Source organism: Xenopus laevis, chromosome 5S, assembly GCF_017654675.1.
Source record: "Xenopus laevis strain J_2021 chromosome 5S, Xenopus_laevis_v10.1, whole genome shotgun sequence".
NCBI classification, from domain to species: domain Eukaryota; kingdom Metazoa; phylum Chordata; class Amphibia; order Anura; family Pipidae; genus Xenopus; species Xenopus laevis.
In genome coordinates, this window is record NC_054380.1 from 63939399 (window position 1) to 63960938 (window position 21540).

The 21540-nt window shown below is 36.3% G+C and overlaps 1 protein-coding gene across 2 annotated transcripts in view; it reads left to right on the forward strand.

Moving 5' to 3' along the window:
- Window positions 1-21540, forward strand: part of LOC108717939 (cyclin-dependent kinase 19) — a 104624-nt gene that overhangs the window by 41918 nt on the left and 41166 nt on the right. For both annotated transcript variants that reach the window (XM_041564627.1, XM_018265398.2), the window contains exons 3-5: window positions 3140-3250; window positions 5342-5482; window positions 18737-18794. In XM_041564627.1, coding sequence (XP_041420561.1) covers window positions 3140-3250; window positions 5342-5482; window positions 18737-18794 — 310 coding nt within the window. The remainder of the gene's footprint in view (window positions 1-3139; window positions 3251-5341; window positions 5483-18736; window positions 18795-21540) is intronic.

The following is a 21540-nucleotide window of genomic DNA, read 5'->3' on the forward strand; positions in this document are numbered from 1 at the left end:
ACACCTGCTACCTACTGTCAAATTTGGTAGAGGTTTCATCATGCTGTGGGGCTGTGTGGCTAGTTCAGGGACTGGGGCCCTTGTTAAAGTCAATTATCGGATGAATTCAACCCAACAAATTCTTCAGGATAATGTTTAAGCATCAGTCACAAAGTTGAAGTTATGCAGGGGTTGGCTATTCCAACAAGACATTACCCTAAACACACTTCGAAATCTACAAAGGCATTTATGCAGAGGGAGAAGTATTCTGGAATAGCCATCACAGTCCCCCGACTTGAATATCATAGAAAATCTATGAGATGATTTGAAGCAGACTGTCCATGCTAGGCAGCCATCAAATTTAACTGAGCTAGAGAGATTTTGAATGGACGAATGGTCAAAAATACCGCCATCCAGAATCCAGACACTCATCAAAGGCTATAGGAGGTGTCTAGAGGCTGTTACATTTGCAAACGAACGCTCAACTAAGTATTGATGTAATATCTCTGTTGGGGTGCCCAAGTGTATGCACCTGTCTAATTTTATTTTGATGCATAGTGTATATTTTCTGTTAATCCAATAAACTTTATGTCACTGCTCAAATAATACTGTTTCCATAAGGCATGTTATATATTAAAAGGAAGTTGCTACTTTGAAAGCTCAGCCAATGATAAACAAAACTCCAAAGAATTAAGAGGGGTTCCCAAACTTTTTCATATGACTGTAGTACTGTGGAAATCAGTTATTCACTTTTAGCCAAAATTAGAAATATATTTCAAGTTAAATAGCAGATTTAAAAATGGATTCCCATCATTCTGAATGTTATCACAGTAATTATTACATTTTTAACAAATTGTTAGATTTATTAAAACCTTCTTTTTTTTAATATTCCAATTTGATAGAAGTACATTTCTTGTGAGCAGTACCTATTAACACTCATAAAAAGTAACATTTGCCTCTTAGTGACCAATCTGTGTCAAATGTTTCATAAATTTAATCATCTGATATTTGATAATATATTTCTCATCACATTGTCACATGTATAACCATCCTTGTGCCTTCTGGCTGCACCTGTGTTGTTTCTTATGATGTGCCGTAGCTTCTTTAACATGTTTTTTAACATGCCACATGATAAGTTAATTTACATTTTATTTAAAAAAATACTTTTATTTGTTGACTATAACAACAAAACATACAGCATGAACTTTTCTTTAAAAAAATTTATGATTATTATAAGACACATAATTCACTGAGGTGCAGATTTATTAAGGCACAAATAGTAAAGTAGAATCCGAATTTGAATTTTCGAGTGTCAAAATTCAAACATTCTAATCTTAATCCCCCATTCAAATGTAAATTCGGATGTGAGATTTATGGACCATGGAAACAGTCCTATTTTGAATATTCGCCACCTAAAACCTGCCTAGTTCATGTACAAGTCAATGGCAGTGGTCCACTAAGTGATTTGGAGATGTTAATGGCCTTCCTGACATTTGAGTTTTTTATCGGGAGAAAAACTCGATTAGTATGAATTGAATACGATTCGAATTTTTTGGTCAGAACAATTTAATTGAATATTTTTTTCTTAAATATCTTCTCAGTCGAATTGTGAGTATATTTGAAATGAAAAAAAATTCAAATGAATTCGAAATTTGACCTTTAAGAAATGGGCCTCCCAGAGTACAATTTAATGTAGAGTCCAGTGTGATGCACTTCTGAATGTTATGATTGTATGAAAATATGTGACTTCTTTATGTGGCAAACTTTTTGACCACCTGAGGGCAGATTTATTAAGGTTTTCACTTTTTTTTTTGGTCAAAACTCAGAAATTCTAATTTTAAATCTCCAACTTGAATTTGAATGTGAGATTTATTATACCTCAACCCTGAAAACAGTTCTAATTAATGAATATTTGCTACCTAAAACCTGACAAGTTAATTTACAAGTCAATGGCAGACGTGCATTGAAACATTTGAAGATGTAAATAGCCTTCCATGACATTCAAAGTCTTTTTATGGAGGCAAACTCAATTCAAATTTTTGGGGTTGTTCTTATTCGATCGAATATTAGATGTTCAAGTTTTTTCATAAATAACTTCCCATTCAAGTTGTGAGCAAATTCGAATTTGTTAGAGTTTAAAAAAAACAATGGAAATGTGACCACTCAAGAACCCACCACGTCGTGTCCCTCCGATCAGCTCCGCAACCTCTGTGTGCTCAGACACCAGTGTCCCAGCTGTGATATAGATCCCTATAAGCAATTCAGGCGGTAGGTAAAGGGGATGTTTATTGCAACATTAGGGTAACAGTATCGCCTTATGCGTTTCGGGAACATAAGTGCCGACTGAATTGCTTATTGGGATTTAAAAAAAATCACAACTTTGAAATTCAACCTTTGATAAATCTGCCCCCTAGTGTAATGGCCAGAAGTAAAGCCATGCTGACCAGTGACCTGTGTATTGTGTCACAGACCAACCTGAGGATGGAACTGCAAAAATACCCTGTACTTCAGATTTATGCATATTTGTAGGATCAGTGCAATCTGACTGTATAGGTGCATGGCCAACTTGCACTAATATGCAGCAGTATCTGCAAATACAGTCACAGTGTATTTACTTGCTCATTGGATACACAAGTACGGTTTGCATGTAGCTGATAGCAACCAATGCCCAGTTTTTTCAGGCATGTGCAGAGTTGTACTTCGCGATTGAGGTTGTTAATTAAGGTGTCATTGAGATTTCTCTTTTTTTACAACAATAATTGATCAATCTAGGGTGGATGATGAGAACTGTATTTTTTACATTAAGCTAGTGCACATGCTATATCATATAGAAGCATGCTGCAATGTTAAAACTGTATTCATGAATGTGCTCCATTAATAGGGAATTGGGGTATTTCTTTGGAAATAATCTTTGTTGTTGACACAACATAAGTTCTGTTATATGAGTTCTCAGCTGCAGTCATTTCAAATTTTTACCTAAATCAGTGAAAATAAAATGAAAAAATACCCTTTGATATTTATTCAGCACAATTTACATTGTGAGCAAAGACACAGCATTCCAGGAGTTTGTCACATGGGATTTATAGCAAATCTGTCATCGGCCTTAATGTTGATCCCTATGCTATGATGTAATTCTGCCTCTTTTTTTGCTTTTTTCCAGCTGTTACGAGAGTTGAAGCACACAAACGTGATTGCGTTACAGAAAGTGTTTCTGTCCCACAGCGACAGAAAAGTTTGGTTACTGTTTGATTATGCAGAACATGACTTATGGGTAAGAGTTTTTTTCCAAATAGAAGTTTGATGTGTTTAAAATGAATTTTGGCCTTGAAGGTCCTGCTTTGTGTCTCGTAATAGCTACAATTATATTCTGTATTTTATGAATACAGAATAAAGCATTTTGGGTTCTGATTTTTAATATAATATCTTGAAAGGCAGTTTTATTGAAAAGGAGAATTACGAATGAAGTATTATAGCTAGAAAAGTTTTCACTAAGGGGCCGATTCATCAAGAGTCGAATATCGAGGGTTAATTAACCCTCGATATTCGACTGGGAACTAAAATCGTTCGACTTCGAATATCGAAGTCGAACGATTTTGCGCAAATCCTGCGATCGATCGATCGAAGGATTTTTCGTTCGATCGAACGATTAAATCCTTCGAATCGAACGATTCGAAGGATTTGAATCCAACGATCGAATGAAAATCCTTCGATCAAAAAATCACAGGCAAGCCTATGGGGACCTTCCCCATAGGCTAACATTGACTTCGGTAGGTTTTATCTACCGAAGTAGGTGGTCGAAGTATTTTTTAAAGAGACAGTACTTCGATTATCGAATGGTCGAATAGTCGAACGATTTGTACTTCGAATCGTTTGAATTCGATCGAATTCGATCGAATTTAACCAATTTGATGGTCGAAGTACCCAAAAAATACTTCGAAATTCTACGTTTTTTTAATTCGAATCCTTCACTCGAGCTTCATGAATCGGCCCCTAAAACATTTCCAGAAAGAAAGCCTGGCTTTAAATAATTGTTACCAACCTTCCTATACGATTAATGTCGACAGCCAGCTATATAAACAATCCTTATTCTAAATCAGGGGTGCCCAAACTTTTTGCAACGAGGGCCAGATTTGGTGAGGTGAAAATGTGTGGGGCCGACCATTCAGCCCGACATTCTTTGAACCATTAACATTAATTTACAGGAATCGAGTAATGGTAGCAGTAATATTTGGGCACATTAGTGAAATGATCTGCCACTTGGTCTATACTGCTGCCTGTATGCTGAAGATGTTAGCAATAGACACGTACTGGAACGTAGTGACACCATACTTCTTTAGTTTACCATACTGGCATGTCAGTACGTATATTGACACCTTCAGCCCTAAAGAAGTATGCGAAAACAGCGCGTCTCTACGTTCCAGTACATGTCTATTGCTAACACCTTCAGCACACAGGCAGCAGTATAGACCAAGTGGCAGATCATTTCACTAATGTGCATTAATATTACTGCTATGGGATTCCTGATCGCACTGTGCTGGGGGGCCTCGTTATTATTAATTTCATGATGGAGGCTGAGGGCCGGTGTAAATTTGAAAAAGGGCCACAATTGGCCCCGGGCCGCACTGGACATGCCTGTTCTAAATAATTAGTGGAAGACCACAGACATATACCTAACATTTGTTTATTTATATTAAGGCTTGAATATAAACAATTACCAGGCATTATTTATTAATCATGGTCGAATATTGTAACAGCATTGAACCATATATAATTGCATTTAAATGGCCATTTATCATAGCGATTAAATGGCCTTTTATAAAGATGTACATAAAAGTGAGCTCATTTGTTTAGCCATAATGATTCACACCATATATACTTTAAGTTCTACTTTATCTTGTTTTGAGTTTTGGAAGTACCCAGTGGCTGCTCACTACTTCACACACCATCATGTTTGTATCACTGGTATATTTTGTTAAAAAAAAGCACCTGCAATAGTTTTGAATTAGTGATAAGGGAAGTGTAACCTCTATTTTGGCTCAATAACTACCAATAGAACACAGGTTACACTTGGCTCTCTCACCCAGAGTGGAAGAGGAAGGTGAGGGTGTTGTGAAACTACACCTCTCTCAAACTAGGTATTGCAGACAAAATTAAAGAATATAAATATAATAATAATAGTAGCTGCATATAGAATACCATATGTACATCATAGTAAATTTGATTTTGATTAAGGAGAATATCCTCTTTTTGAAAGCAAAAAGCTAATAATGTTTTATATGCGATATGGTATGTAATGAAAAAGACCTGTATAACAGTAATTTATAATCTGTGTGCCAAAGATTGTTATGTTCTCTAATCCTAGCATATCATCAAGTTTCATCGTGCCTCAAAGGCAAATAAAAAGCCCATGCAGCTGCCAAGATTGATGGTCAAGTCACTACTCTATCAGATCCTGGATGGAATCCATTACCTGCATGCAAACTGGGTGCTTCATCGAGACCTGGTAGGCACTGATAATTTTCTCTTAAGGGTTTATTAGTAGTGTTAAGACTCACCACTTTCCCGGTATTGTTGCTTAAAGGCAATCTGTTATTAAAATTATATGTAAACAATAATATTCTATTGTTTCCAGAACCATAATGGACGAAAGCCACATTCTAGTTTTCAGACCTTTAGCCAAGCAGCATGCTCCATTCTAAGTTAGTTAATTATGTGATATTTCCTGTGAACAAATAAATCCTTTTTAAACTCGTGTCTATGTAACAAATCTACATTACCTATCTTTAGTTTTAAAGAATGATTTCTGTCTGCAGTGTATTTCCATTAAAGAATTTCTTAAGTAAAGTAAGTAAGATAGGCACTGTATATATTAACCGAGGAAGTGCAATCACTCATTTTTAATTAGGTCAGCATAATATATTCCTTTGGGTAGGTAGCATTTTCACCTAGAAATGTCATTGTCATTAAATCTGTCGCATAAAAGAGCATTATCTTTCTAGCAAGTTGGCTTTTGTTATTCGATTAAAATAAAGTTCTAATTTTAATAAGTGCAGTTGTTGGAGAATAATGTATATAAAAACAAACAATACACATATAATACACATATATAATATGATATATATAATACACATATAACGAAATAAAGAATTTTTTCAACTACTTTCTGTTTCCTATTTGTATCCTTTTTTCCCAATACAGTTATTCTATCATTTATCTGGAAACCTGTTATCCAGAAAGTTCCAAATTATGGAAAGACTATCCGCCATAGACTTATCCAAATAGTCTACATTTTTAAAAAAGTATCACCTTTTTCTCTGCAATAATAAAACATTATCTTTTACTTGATCAAAACTAAGATATAATGAATCCTTATTGGGAGCAAATCAGTTGGGTTTATTTAATGTTTACATGATTTTCTAGTTAAGGTATGAAGATCCAATCATGGAAAGGTCAGTTAACCAGAAAACCCAAGGTCCCAAGCATTCTGAATATTATATCTCATACCTTTTTTAAATTTAAAGTTTCATTTTCACCTTATGTCTTTCTAAAGCAGCTTGGGGTAGAGTCCTGCGCGGAACCAATTTGTAAAAACCGAACCTGACCCAAAACCCGCACCTGGACCCGCAACCACTCATTTTTACCCACTTGGACCCGCTACCCGACCCGCAAGTACCTTATCCGCAACACGATCTGCGACCCGCTGACCATCAAGAATCAGGAAGTGCTGTCATTGTAAACTGGAAGTGACCTCATCGGAAGTAGGTGTCATCAGAAAGGAGTAAAACTTGCTATTGAGAAGACCAGCGGCCTGACCCACAACCCATAAACACGCCGACCCGTGTCTATACCCGCACCCAAAACTTCTACCAGCAACCCGCAGGTTACCCGCTTTTTGGCGGGTTACCCGTGGGTACCCGACCCGCTGCAGGACTCTAGCTTGGGGGGGGTTGGCTGAATATGTTGGCTGACTATGTAAACTTGTCTACATTTATATATTTAGTTGATGCTATTGAGAAATGTATTAAATAAATGCAAAATTGTAACAGTTCAGAATCTGCAGATGGATTACCTGCTGCTAGACTGAAACCACAAAGATAAGAACATCAAACTTTAAACTTAAATTTTGGAAAAATGGTACAGGTATAGGATCCCTTATCCGGAAACCCGATAGGAAAGCTCTGAATTACGGAATGGCTGTCTTCCATAGACGCCACTTTATCAAAATAATCCAAATTTTTAAAAATGACTTCCTTTTTCTCTGTAATAATAAAACAGTAGCTTGTACTTGATCTACTTGAACTAAGATATAATCAATCCTTATTGGAAGCAAAGCGAGCCTATTGGCTTTATTTAATGTTTAAATTAATTTCTAGTACACATAAGGCATGAAGACCCAAATTACGGAAAGATCAGTTATCCGGAAAACCCCAGGTCCTGAGCATTCTGGATAACAGGTCCCATACCTGTATATATTAAATATGGAAAGCAATTGAAAAAAGTATATATTTCTAAGGAAGAATCTGAAAACAACTAAAAATTAAAAATGTGTTTGGAAGGTGAACCATTATTTTAATAGTGTATATGTAGCCGTTGTCCATCTGTTGCAGGTCAACAACTCTTCATCAGCTCAGTTTTACCCATGGCAGGCTGGCCTTAATAGTTCCTGGGCCCCCAAGCAAAAACATTTTTGAGGAAACCAAGCTAACCACAAAAGACTGACAAAACACTGACATTCTCTTCCTAAAGGCATGTTTATGCTAAGATATGTTGGGAAATGATGTGGAGTAACAAATAAAGGGTGTTTTGTGTGGTAGAGAAAACATAAACAATGGAACATGGAAGAGCTACAAAACTTGGCTTAAAAAACGTTGACCCTCTAGATTTATTCCAACAATTTAGATTCTTGTTCTCCATCTCTGTTTTTTTGTGAATATACTTTATAGGGCAACATTATCTTTACAACAACACTGCTATGATTGCATGCTAAATTTTTCAATGTAATATGGCTGATATAATACAAAAAAAGACATTTAATAAAATGTAAATGTGACACATTTTCCTAAGAATAGGTTGTGAAGGAAGGTTGTGGCTGTGGCAACAGATTCTGTGAACAATGTCTTTATAAATCTTTATGTGCAGTTGAGCATGCCTTTTGCCTTCTAACAAATACTGAGGGTTAGTAAAAGCATGGTGGAATGGCAATTTATTCTATCCTTACTGCAAATAGTTCTCTCCTGCTGGAAAGCAAACGACTGTGCAGTGAAGACATGGGTGTTTTTTACTCAAAAATGGTTCTTGTAGCTGCCAGCAGTTCTTTTATGAAGAACTTTGCACTTTAGTACTAGCTAATAGCTTTGTGCTATCTGTTTTATTTCCAGGACAGGAAGCTATAGCTTGAGCCATAGTTAAGGTTTTGTGGAAGACTTGGAAGCATTTTGGAATCAATTGCTTGTACAATTGGTACAGTTTTGTTGAAGACATGAGGACTATTTTCAATACTGGAAGCTATTGCTTCACACACTACATTGTTATCATTTTTTACAAGGTGTACAATAAGTACCACTAAACGTTATATACTGTAGGAACAAAAAAAACTATTTAGAAAAAGTCACAAATACCATGTAAGTACATGATGGTGCTTAGTCATATACATGACATGACCCATTTAAACTTGTGCATTATAGAAATAATACTGAGGGGATTAGGGGTACACTAGACATTAGTCTGAAGCCCTTGTTGGGTAGTACTTCGGTTGTTAACAAAAACGACATGCCATTCTGTTAAAATCTAATGATTTTGTTGTCTTTGAGACTATTATACCCAGCAATTAAAATCAAATTTACTGATGTTTATTGATAGTGATCCTTATTCTGTGTTCACACTTTGGAGGATATGACTAAGAAAGGAAAGTTCACTTACATTAAGCGGTTATTACATCAGTTAAGGGTTGGAAACCAGTCTTTTCTTTTTTTTTCTAGAACATGCAGTTTTTATGGTTAGCATAAGGCTAAATGATTTCTTAACATCTATTGATGCAAGCTTTTTTTATATGTTTTATTTATTTTTGTTTTAATAATGCAATCACATAGCATTTAGTTTCAAAAGTAACTTGAAGAGTTTAACTTTCAAGGGGTGTGGGATGTTAGTATGGGGGGATAAACAAATTGCCAGTCTGTTTATATACTGCCAGTATTGCTGCCGGTCATACCAGATATTACTATATATATTGTTGCAAATATCATATAGTTTTTTTGTACATATTCCAGGGTGTCCAAATTTCTATGTGTTTGTCCACTTTATCTGTCAATAAAGCTGTTAAATATAACATATTTTGTGTCAGAGTAATTCTTTCAGCTAATCCTTGAACTTTGCCAGGTTAATTCTGGCTGCCGCTAAAATTTGTCTGAGGAGTTTATTTTGGGTCTTAGTAAGCTCTTTCGTGGGGGGAGCTAATAGGGCTATAAGAATGGATTTATTAGAAACCTTTTCTATTTTCTGGAAAATATATTTCCAATATGCTACTGCTATAGGACATGTCCACCAAATATGTTTATAATCTCTGATATCTGTGCACTCTTGAAAACAAGTATTAGTATTTGTACCCTATTCTGGAGGGAAAATGACTGTATTGCCCTTTAACCTTGTGTGTAAATGAATGCTTTAAATGTATAAATAATTCTGTTTTAAAAGGCACCTATCACTTAAATACAGTTTCTTCCTTGAGAGCTATGGGCTACAGTTGCTATGGTCCAATTTACCCTAGCAGCCAGGCAATGGTTTAAGTGAGAGGATATCAATAGAAGAGGGAAAGAATAGGACAACTTATAACATTCTAAAAGTTAACTGAAGGCAAACCACCCCCTTAAGGCTTTGACACCTTTAAATAAAGCCCTAATAAGCTTAAAATTCTATCCCACATTTTTTGCTGGTGTATTCGTTTTTCTATTGACCTTAGTGAGCAATTGTGGGCACATTGGTGGCAATAAAGAATCTTTCTCCTGCAGTTGGCTTATGCTTTGGGTAGTCAGCCTGACCATTTAACCTGTGTATGGGAATTTTAAATACTGCAGACTTGGAAGAAGCTACATTTTAAAATAAACCAATTGTTGGATCTGGAAATAACCAACTCACACGTCTATATTCTTTGCTTTAGTGCAAACAATTTTCTTAACACCATAGAAAGTATACAATGTGTTGGTTGTTCTTGTTTGTTGTTTTTACATTTAGAATGATTACATTTATTTTTGTATACAATAATAACATATTGGTATTTTCCTATTGTGTGCATAAGAATACACAAGCTTATTATAGAGAGGTTCAGTGCATTATCAGAATGCAGTCATCTGTTTGTGAGATGTAACAATGGACTGTGGAAGGGAACAAGGCAGTGGGAATTATTCCCACGGGAATTAAATGTTTGCGCTCACAAACATTCTCACAAGATGCTAATGTAATGTATCCAGGGCCGCCATTAGAAATCACGGGGCCCCGTACAACAAAATTTTTGGGGGCCCCAGGGGCCCACACTGACGACCAAGCTCCACCCCATATGCCGCCCACTCCACATCGCAGTTAAAAGACCACACAGACATCAGCGCTAAAAAAGTAACCCCCCCCACACAAGTTATAAAAAGCTATTGATGGTCAGGGCCCCCTTATAAAAAAATTGGGGCCCCAAAAAAAAAAAAATGTTTTTTTAAAAAAACATTGGTGGCAGGGGCCCCCTTATAAGTTAAAAAAAACTTGGGGCCCCAACAAAATTTTTTTTTAAAAAAAACTGAAAAACATTGGTGGCAGGGGCCCCCTTATAAGTTAAAAACTAATTGGGGCCCCAAAAAAATTAAAAAAAAAAAGTTTTTTGAAAAAAAAAAAAGTGGCAGGGGCCCCCTTACAAGTTAAAAAAAATTGGGGCCCCAAAAAACAATTTTTTTAAAAAAAAACATTGGTGGCAAGGGGCCCCTTACAAGTTAAAAAAAAATTGGGGCCCCAAAAAAAAATGTTTTACAAAAAGATTGGTGGCAGGGGCCTATAGAATATTAAAATAATACATTGGTGGCCAGGGGATTAAAAAAAAAAAATACACAAACTGGTGTTCAGTAGAATTGAACTCATGGCTTTAGTACTTCAACTTCGCCTCCTTTCGTGACTTCGGGTCTTTGCGCCGCTTCAGGACTTCGGCTGTTTTCGTGACTTCGGGTCTTTTCGGCGCTTCGTGACTTCGGGTCTTTTCAGCGCTTCGGGACTTCTGCTTTTTCCGTGACTTCTGCTTTTTCCATGACTTCGGGTCTTTTCGGCGCATCGGCTTCGGCTTTTCGGCACTTCCGCATTCAGCAACGCAGAGGGAGGACGTACGGCTCGGGCCGTACGTCTTGTAGTCTCTGCCTAATTACTAGAGTAATTTTAACCCTAGTAACCTGTTGGGAAGCTGCTGAACAAAGTGGTAAACAATGAAAAAAATGAAGATCAAATGCAAAATGTCTTACAATACTAATCTCTACATTATACTAAAAGTTAATTCAAAGGTGTAAGACCCCTTTTACTTTTTTTCGGGCCCCCAGATAGTCAGCATCATAAAATGGTTTTGAATCCATTATTATTATCATCATCGTTATTGTATATAGAATACTTTTTTTTCATGTTTAAGGGGATAATGGAGACCCTCCCTAAACATTATGTAGGACCCAGAGGAATGCCTGGTCAAATATATATATATTTCGAGCCACACGGGCTCATCATCAGGATAGTGCCAAGAAGTGAGACACACCTTTTAAATCCCAAATTGTCAATCAGTGCAGTGCATTCATTATTACATCACAAATTTTGTGCTGCTAATATTGGCATACTCGTTATAATTAAAGTGCCAATGTGTATTACTTCAAAAACTCTAATTCATAAATATGCATTTTAAACCCCCAATTAATTAACCACAAAATGAATTCATTCTAAAATATTAACCTAGAAATCGACATCCATGCAACAAGCATTTCGCACATCACAGTGTTAAACGCTGATATCATGTGAATATGGAGGAATAAAATTTTAATCTTTCTGTTACTGGACTATATATATAGTGAGTTCGAAGTTTTTCAAATTCTAAATTTGACCCTTGATAAATCTCCCCTTAGAAGCCTATATTTTGTTACAGAAGTGGAATATATATAGTGAATAAAGTACCCCCTTTTGTAAAATATAAGGATATTATAAGTTACCGAGGAGTTTCATGACCATATAAAAACACGAGGCCGAAGGCCGAGTGTTTTTATACAGGTCAGGAAACTCCGAGGTAACTTCTAATATCCTCATATACATATATATATATTTACAACTGGGGGTACTTTATTTATTATAATACACAAGTTTCGGTGAGTAATGTGACAGAAATGACATCAGAACTCACCGTTTATAACTGATGACATCAGAACTCACCGTTTATAAGGATATAATTTACAGGATATTCATGGCTTTTGTGTATTATATAGTGGATAATGTACCCCCTACTGTAATTTATAAAGATATTATTAGTCACCGAGGAGTTATGTGACCATATAAAAGCACGAGGCCGCAGGCCGAGTGCTTTTATACAGGTCACATAACTACGAGGTGACTACTAATATCTGTATAAATTTAAGTAGGGGGTACATTATGCATTATAATCTACAGTTTTTGTGTCCAGTGTCTTCCTTCCTATATATGTGTAGTATTTTACTGGCTTTGCCCTATGTGCTGCAAAATTATGGTTTTAATGCTGTTTTCCTTCCCCACCCACTTACTTAATTTTATCCCTGTAGTTATTTTTTTTGTGGAAAAGTACCTGTTTTTGGAATTCCATCAGTTTTTTTTCCAATATACGTTGTATCCTGCTCTGGGTCACGTCAGTTGCAGGGGAGGGGGAAGGTGAGGGGAAGGAAAGTGTCAGAGGACTGGAGAATGAGGGCTGGAGGCGGAGCAATACCGGAGATTGTGTGAGGGAGACTGACCAGCCGACACGGAGAACCATGAAAGTGAAAGTTAAGATGGTGGGTGGAAGGGAGGGGGAGCGATATAAGGAGAGAGACAGATAGAAGCACTGTGCGAACCGGAGGGAGCCCATAAGCGATCGTGTGAGGCGGGACCTAGACCAAACAGACACTGAGGGGGCAGGACCTGAGAGAGAAGCAGCCGAGAGATAGTGAGACAGGAGGAGTGCGCCGGTGGTAAGGAAGAGCTGAGGCAGGGAATTAGAAAGAAGGGGGGCAGAGTGGAGGAAGAGAGCAGCAGCCGCAAGTGCTCACTCTCTCTATCTTAGAAACGGCGCGTTCTGACGTCAGAACGCGCCGTTTATAGGGATATAATTTACAGTCTGGTCCCATAGGGAAATGACCAGACTGTAGATTATATATATATATATTCCACTTCTGTAACAAAATATAGGCTTCTAAGGGGAGATTTATCAAGGGTCAAATTTAGAATTTGAAAACTTTTTATATTCGAATTCAAAAAGACCAAACAGAAATTAAAGTTTTTTTGATCGAATAGGTCCGTTTTCGATCGAATTCGAATCGTACGAGTCAAAGTAATAAAAAAAACTTTGATTTTTCAAAGTCCACCAATTGACTCCAAATCAGTTCTAGGAGGTCCCCCATTGGCTAAAACAGAAATTCTGCAGGTTTTAGATGGCTAATGGTCGAATTAGCTCGAAATTCAAATTTTTTTAATTCAAATTTTCACTTCGAAATCTGCCCCAAGTGTCGGGGGGGGGCTTATTTATCAAAATACAAATTTTTCTTAGTATTTAAATAAAAAAGCCCAACCAAACTAAAATCCACAATTTTTTATTAAAAAAATCTGATTTAATCAGATCGGGGACAGACTTGATAAAGTCAAATTTTTGCCCCAAATAATATTCAGGCAAATTCCTGTGCAAGACCACAGAAGTTTTCAAATAGGATAAGTACCTCTCCCATTGACGTATATACAACCTTGGCAAGCCTGAGATGCCAATTTTTCCGATTATGAATTTTTGAGGTTTTTTTCCATTTAAAATTCGGATTTTGTAGTAAAAAAAACAAAAAATTTTTCCGTTTTCAACATTCAGACTTTAATAAGTAACCCCGTTAGAAAAATCATGTATCCCATAATATAAACACATATATCAGAAACATAAAAGATTAAAAACAATCATGTTTCCCAAAATATAAACACAGAAACATAGTAATATATAAAATCAGAAACATAATGTATTTTATGCATTAGAACACAGCAGATTTCAACTTGAAACATCTTATCTTCCACAAACTATTAGGTACCAAGATAAAACACCCTATATATGAATGCCTGAGGTATGCATGTCTTTCTACTCCAAACCACCAAGCTGCAAACCTTTCCTAAATTTTTTGACGGGCAAAGGCAGAATATAGTACGTTAACCCCAGGAGACTATATATTTTTTGGAGAGTACACATTTCCAAGAATCTAAATTGGGTATGCATGTTTTTCTACCAGGCCACAAATCTTTCCTATATTTATCGATTTTGGTTAAATTTACGAAAATCGCCTCAAAGCTTTCATTTGCAGCATCTTTCCTCCCACATACTATTAAGTACCAAGATAAAACCTAAATATTAATGCTTGGGGTCCGCTGAACAGTTTGATGCACAATATGCATAGTTTTAACTAAGCCCAATCAAGAGTGCTGAGTTATTGTTCTGTGGATGTACTTGCTACTTGGCACCCAGGTAGTTGGTGGGTTCTTTTTGTGTGCCCTGCATATATATATATATATATATATATATATATATATATATATATATATATATATATATATGCCAAGTTTGAAAAATGTGAGTTCCATAACTCTGACTGTGAAAGATATGTTAAATCCTGTGATATATGTTGCAGAGTCAAGGTGCGTTGTACAAAACCTATGGGATTATTATTACTTTACCTGTGCCCTCTAAGTCATAGGGGTCTGTGTCATTGGATTTCATTGCTGATTTGCCTGCCTCTATGGGAAACACTACTTTTTTCGTTATGGTAGACAGGTTGACTAAAATGGCCCATTAAAAGACACAAATTAATACTGGGTCCCTGCTTGGTTATCAAGTTTACTTGTGCCTGGCGTTTCCTGTGTATACCTGCTTTGACTCCTGTGTATACCTGCTTTGATTCCTGTACCTTTTTGCCTGAGCCTCATCTGAACCTTCGCTGCCTGCCCCTGACTCAGACTTCCATGACTATTCTGTGGATCTCCCCTGGTACTGCATATTGGCTCTCCGGCCTCTCTCCACTACTGTGCTGCCTGTTCACCATCTCAGGTCAGTTCTCAGTTAGTGTGAGACGCTTGTAAACTGACTAAAACTGACTAAAACTCAAGCATAATAAAGGGGTTGTCCTTGAAACGTTGCATTCCGCACTAAAATAAATTTAAAGCAAGGGTTTCACCCTGCCAGCATTACCTGTGTGCCAGTGAATATTTTTTTGCTCTGTATTGCCGATAGGTTGCGAATACCCTATTTGCTGAGCACCAGGGATCCATTTTTCCAGGAGGGCCAGGGTGTGCGTCTGCATTTGGTTAACATCCTCAAAATATCTGCCTCAGGATCATATTTAAAAATTGTCTCTAGTTTTCAACTGATTACCACAGTTTGTCACCAAAGTCAATCTTACTTCTGATTTAGAAAGGAGAGAGGACATTTATAGGCATGCCAGAATATTAGATTTCTGCTTTAGTGTATATTCTGTCGATCTGTGTTTTTAGACCAGAGATGAGAGGCCAGAAATTAAGTTCTTGTTTCATGGCTTATAGTAATTTTCAACAAAGGCATCATTCTGCCAAGATCCTGCTGTGAGACATGCTTTTAATGATAACCTATGTTCATGCATTCGGCCCAATTTTGTTCCCATGACTACCCAACTTCTACAGTCTCAGGAGGTTATGAGCTGTGTCCCTGTAAGAATCTCACTATAATATGAACATTGTAGTTGTATAATATCAGATTTCAGTACTAAAAATGACATAATGACACAAGACTTGGATATCAGATTTACATTTCTGTTCCTAATTTAGTTGTTCCATGAAATTGTTCATCCACATTTTCATTTTCTATTCATATTTTCATTTTGTAAATGGTATGCATGATAAGGAATTAAAGCTTACAGTTGTTTTATGGATTTGTTGATGTTTTATATTTAATTGCATCCTCTTTAGAGTTCAGTACTTTAAAGGAGAAGGAAAGCTACGGAGGCATTTTATTGCCAATAGATTAGCTGCAATAGTGCAAGCTAGAATGCTATATTTATTCTGTAGTATGTTTTACCATACCTGAGTAAAAAGCTCTAGAAACTCTCTGTTTGTTTAGAATAGGAGCTGCAGTATTAACGTGGTGTGTCATCACTTCCTGCCTGAGTCTCTCCCTGCTCTGGGCTCAGATTACAGTAGAGAAAGGAGGGGGAGCAGGAGCAAAGTGAGCATGCTCTTGCCCAGGACAATGAGGTTTAAGCTGAAGGCAGGAAGTCTACAGTAGCCCATGTGTGCACAATAGAAGGAAAGAAATGCAGTGTTTCTTTTGACAGGGGACTCAGAGCAGCACTACTTTTGGGGTTTACTGGTATATTTAGATGGACCTTTCTGATAAGGCTTACTTAGTTTTTACCTTTCCTTCTCCTTTAAGCATTGTTGTTACCTTAAATATGCATTTTCAAATACATTTATTTATGGTTACCCTATTCATTTCTTCTCAGCTAGGGTTGCACTAAAGACACTATTTTCTGATTCATCCAAATCTCGAATCCTTCTTTAAAGATTCAGCCTAATACAGAACCGAATGCAAACCCCTATTTGCATACTAATTCAGACAAGGAAGGGTTAAAAAATAGCTTCCTTTTTTATGTGAAAAGTCACATGATTTTTAGGATTCTGATTTGGTCAGGCGCTCGGATTTTGCCAAATTTGAATCCTGCTGAAAAAAGGCTGAATCCTGACCATATCCTGAACTTGGTGCAATTCTACTTCTCACAGAAGATATTTTTCATATAATCAACACTAACCACATTCATGCTCAATCAGTAATGTCTCTTTTTACTCCAGATATGTTGTTGACCCCCCCCCCAGGTGGGGGTCACAGTACTCTATAGGCCGTCTAAACTAATAGATAGTGAGGGGGGGAATATGTCTAATGTTATTGTGAAGTAAGGTTGGTCTCCCTACATGTTGTACTATATATTCTCAGGGTTACAAACCCAAAAAATCTGTAAACATATCTTTTTATTTAAGGCAGCTATACACTTAAATATTCGCTCATTTGGCATGGACTGATCCCTAGGGCCCTATGATCGGATCACAGCGATGAAAATACAGATGGTCATAATGAGGACAGAATCAATAAATCAATGCGGTCGTCACTCAAACAGGATTTTTAAACTTGTGCGATTAATCATTGCCAATTTTTTTTTTACCAGATATTGGTAATATATACTGTATGGCCCAATAAGCTGCCTCGGTTTGTCTGCAGCTTTTATCAGCCCATGTATGGCCTTAACTCTAACTGCCCCTAAGCTTATTTGCTGTACTCTGTCTATTATTTGTCTCATTGGGTGTAAAACTTAAACGTTGTTGGTGAGTGCCCTTTTAATAAATTTGGCTACTTTCTGGTATCGTTGCCACCTATTTCACCTGCCTAGCCTATTTTGTCACCACCCACCTTGTATGACCACGTCTCCCATTACATTTCTGACTGTATTATTTTTATTTCTTTTATAAGGTGGAAACCCTACTTGTAATATTACTGATCATATTTGGCTAATACCAAGCTTAATCACTCCTACATATAGGTAATTATTATAGCTGAAATGTGTCATAGTAGTGGATGTGCTGATATGATGACAGAACACTAGACTTTTTTATTAAAACAAACTCGACCTAACTCCCATCCACGAATTTGGCTAATTTACTAATAATTTATCTTGGAAAAATCCAAAAAAACCTCTACAACATGAAGTATCAATTTGAATTGTGGGACTTTTTCGAATTGTTGTGCAACAAACTAGAATTTATTGAGTTTGGCGTTGAAAAACGAGTGAAAACCAGCGTGAAACACCCCAAAACTCCCAAAAATTGTGAAGGTTAAAAACATCTTCAAATGGTTAAAGGGACAGTTGCCATTGACTTTTACAATAATTTTACAGGTTTTAGATGGAGTATTTACGAATTCTGACTTTTAGCTGTTTTGGAGCATAATAAATCTCGAAAAATTAGAGTTTTAATAAATAACCCCTCAATTCTGTTCTGAATTCTGATCCAAATGCTGTAGATCATGACAGAATTGGCTACATATTACAGTAAATTATGTTGTTTTAGACTAATTCCACGGTTTCATTTTTTTAAGGTTTACAGGCCTGGTTATATATTGGACACATACTGATGCAAATAATATATACTGCTTATTAGTAATTTTTATTTATGATAACAACATCATGTGGATTTGATATTCATTTGCTGTGACAGTGCTTTTGAGACATCATGTGGATTTGATATTCATTTGCTGTGACAGTGCTTCTGTAAATCAATATTCCTATAATTTTTTCATGGAGCAAGTTTTATTTTTACATACATTTGTCAGTGGGACTGCTTTGTAGCTCCCATTTTTGTGTACCAAATTCAGTAAAACTTTAAACACTGTTATAAAAGTAAATTAAACATTACCATTTCTTTAAGTTATCACATTTTATGTAAAAGAGGGCTATAAAGAGATTTAATTAAGCACATCTTGTGTTTTTTGCAGAAACCAGCAAACATCCTGGTAATGGGGGAAGGTCCTGAGAGAGGAAGAGTCAAAATAGGTAAATAACTCAGGGTTCTAAAACTCTTCTAACTGGAAAACAGCTTATTTAAATCAACCCCTCATATTTAGAATCAAAAGTTAATGTAAAATAATAAATATAAATGATACATAACTAGCAAATGGGTGTATACATTTAGAATGTTATTTTGGCAGAAACCCCCTTCCTTGTAGGACTGAATTCCAAGCAACAGATTTTCTATAGCAACCAATAAGATGTTTGTTCACCTTGGAGCCAACTTTTAACGTGCAGAGAATGATATTCTGAGAAAATTCTCAATTGGTTTTGATTTTTTCTTTGTTTTTTTTGAGTTATTACCATTTTTATTTAGCAGTTCTCCAGTTTGCAATTTCAGAAATCTGGTTGCAGGGGCCAAATTACCCTAGCAACCATGCATTAAATTCAAGAAGAGACTGGAATATTAATAGGATAGGTTCTGAATAGAAAGATGAGCAATAAAAAGTAGCAATAACAATACATTTGTAACCTTAAAGAGCGTTTGTTTTTATATGGTGTCAGTGACCCCCATTTGAAAGCTGGAAAATGTCAGAAGATTCTATAACATACTAAAAATTAAATTAAAGGTGATCACCCCTTTAAGCTGGTGTCCAGTAAATGCTACCTGCTGTTTGGTTGCTATAGGTTAACCCATAACAGAGTTTGCACCTTTTCCTACATAATCCACAAAATCTAATTTTATAATTAAGGGAACAAGAATGGGCGAAGATTTTGGGTATATATCTGTGTATACAGTGTAATCATGGGAGTCTTCTACAGGGCCTCTTAAAGGTATAAAAATAAAAACTGGGTAAATAGATAGGCTGTGTAAAATAAAAAAACTTTTCAATATAGTTAGTTAGCCAAAAATGTAATGTATAAAGTCTGGAGTGACTGGATGTCTAACATATTAGCCAGAACACTACTTCCTGCTTTGCAGCTCTGTTGGTTTCCACTGATTGTTTACCAGGCAGTAAACAATCGGTGACTTGGGGGGGGGGGGAGCACATAACTATTGCTTTTTGGTGAGCTGCATGCTGAGGATAAATTGCAAACTCACTGTACAGTTATGTCCCATGTGCCCCCCCTTAAAGTCGCTGACTAACTCAGAGAGCTAAAAAGCTGGAATTTGTATTCTGTTCTGTTATATTAGACATCAGCTCACTCCAGCCTTTATAGATTACATTTTTGGCTAACTAACTACAGTAGAAACAGTTTTTTATTTTGCACAACCTATTTACCCAGTTTTTAGTTTTACACTGAATTGTTTCTTTAAAGAAATATAATAGGTGAGGCCTTGCATAGGTAGGTTCCTGGTGGCATACTTATTAGCAGTTCATTTTGAAGTATAAAGCCTCTCAGAAATTATAGAGATTAAAATATTTGCATTCCTGTGAAGGCAGCCTTTAACATTTGTATCTTTGTGTGAGTTCCATGCAAAACAATGATGATACGGGTACTAGGGATGGGCGAATTTGACCCATTTAGTTTTGGCAGAAATTCGCCGCCGGCGAAATGTTACCGACGCCCATTAAAGTTTTTGGGTGTCAAAAAAATGTCATCGCCGGGCAAATTTTTTTGGACGTGAGTCTTTTTTTTTGGATGCACGACACAATACAAGTCTATGGGCGGCATTTTTGCGGCGAAACAAGGCGAAAAAATTTGCCCATCCCTAACAGGTTCCATTGACTTGACCTATGGTCAATAGTACCAGTCAGGCCAGGATTTGCGGCAGGGCCTAGGGCAGCAATAATTAAGGGGCGGCATGCCGCCCAGCCGCATGTCACTAAGTGACAGCTTCTTAGCACTTAACTAAGAAAATATGCGCATGCGCTCAATCTTGCGGGAGGGAGGGGGCGCCGGAGGACGCTGGCCTACGGGCGTCCTCTGGGGAAATCCTCGCTTGGTACCGGTGCCCTTTTTCTTGTTCTTTCACTGCTTAGTTTAAACAGTTTATCCTCTGACTCTCTGACTTTGACTGACTTTTCTGTGGAATGCTGCACACCTGTTTTAGGAATTTAGGCATTAGTATTATAAGCTATGGTTTCAATGTTAAATTTCAAGGTCCAATTTGTTATTTTTCCCATTAACAGTAGTAAATTCTTTAAGTAAGTCTTTACAGTTTAACACACTTTGTTAACATCAACACTTATTTATAATAATCACTTACCTACTTTTTTACACTTTAAATAGTGAATATGCAATATAATTTTAATAAAGTTTTATCTTTTAAAAATAGCTTGGAATAATTTGATTCTATGCCCTTTAAAAAATATTTTTACAATTGTCTGTTTAATTTAATTCATCAAATTAATTATCAGTTTGTGCTCCACTTACCTACTTTCTTAATATTTTCATTACTGTTAATTAATATCAGGTTAATTTACATACATAAATAAATACATTTATTTAAATGATCCTGAAGTTAAAGTCCTTCAGGATACCTATGTCATACTTTGAATTATATTCACCAGTACCTTGCTTAAAACAGGTGCTTCATAGCTTGTAGAATGTGCTTACAGCTAGAAGTAATTTTCTAATCTATTTGATAATTGTGTATTTCAGCATGCTTTAAAGGGAATCAATATATTACGTGAGTCAAGTAGATTTTGCTCCAGAATCAACAACAACCTTAATAGTGTTTAGAATGTTGAGTTTAAATTACATTAAAAAAACTTTAGTTAAGATTTGCAGGCCATCATTACATTAAAAAAACAAAAACAAAAAGCACTCTCAATATTTTTTAAAA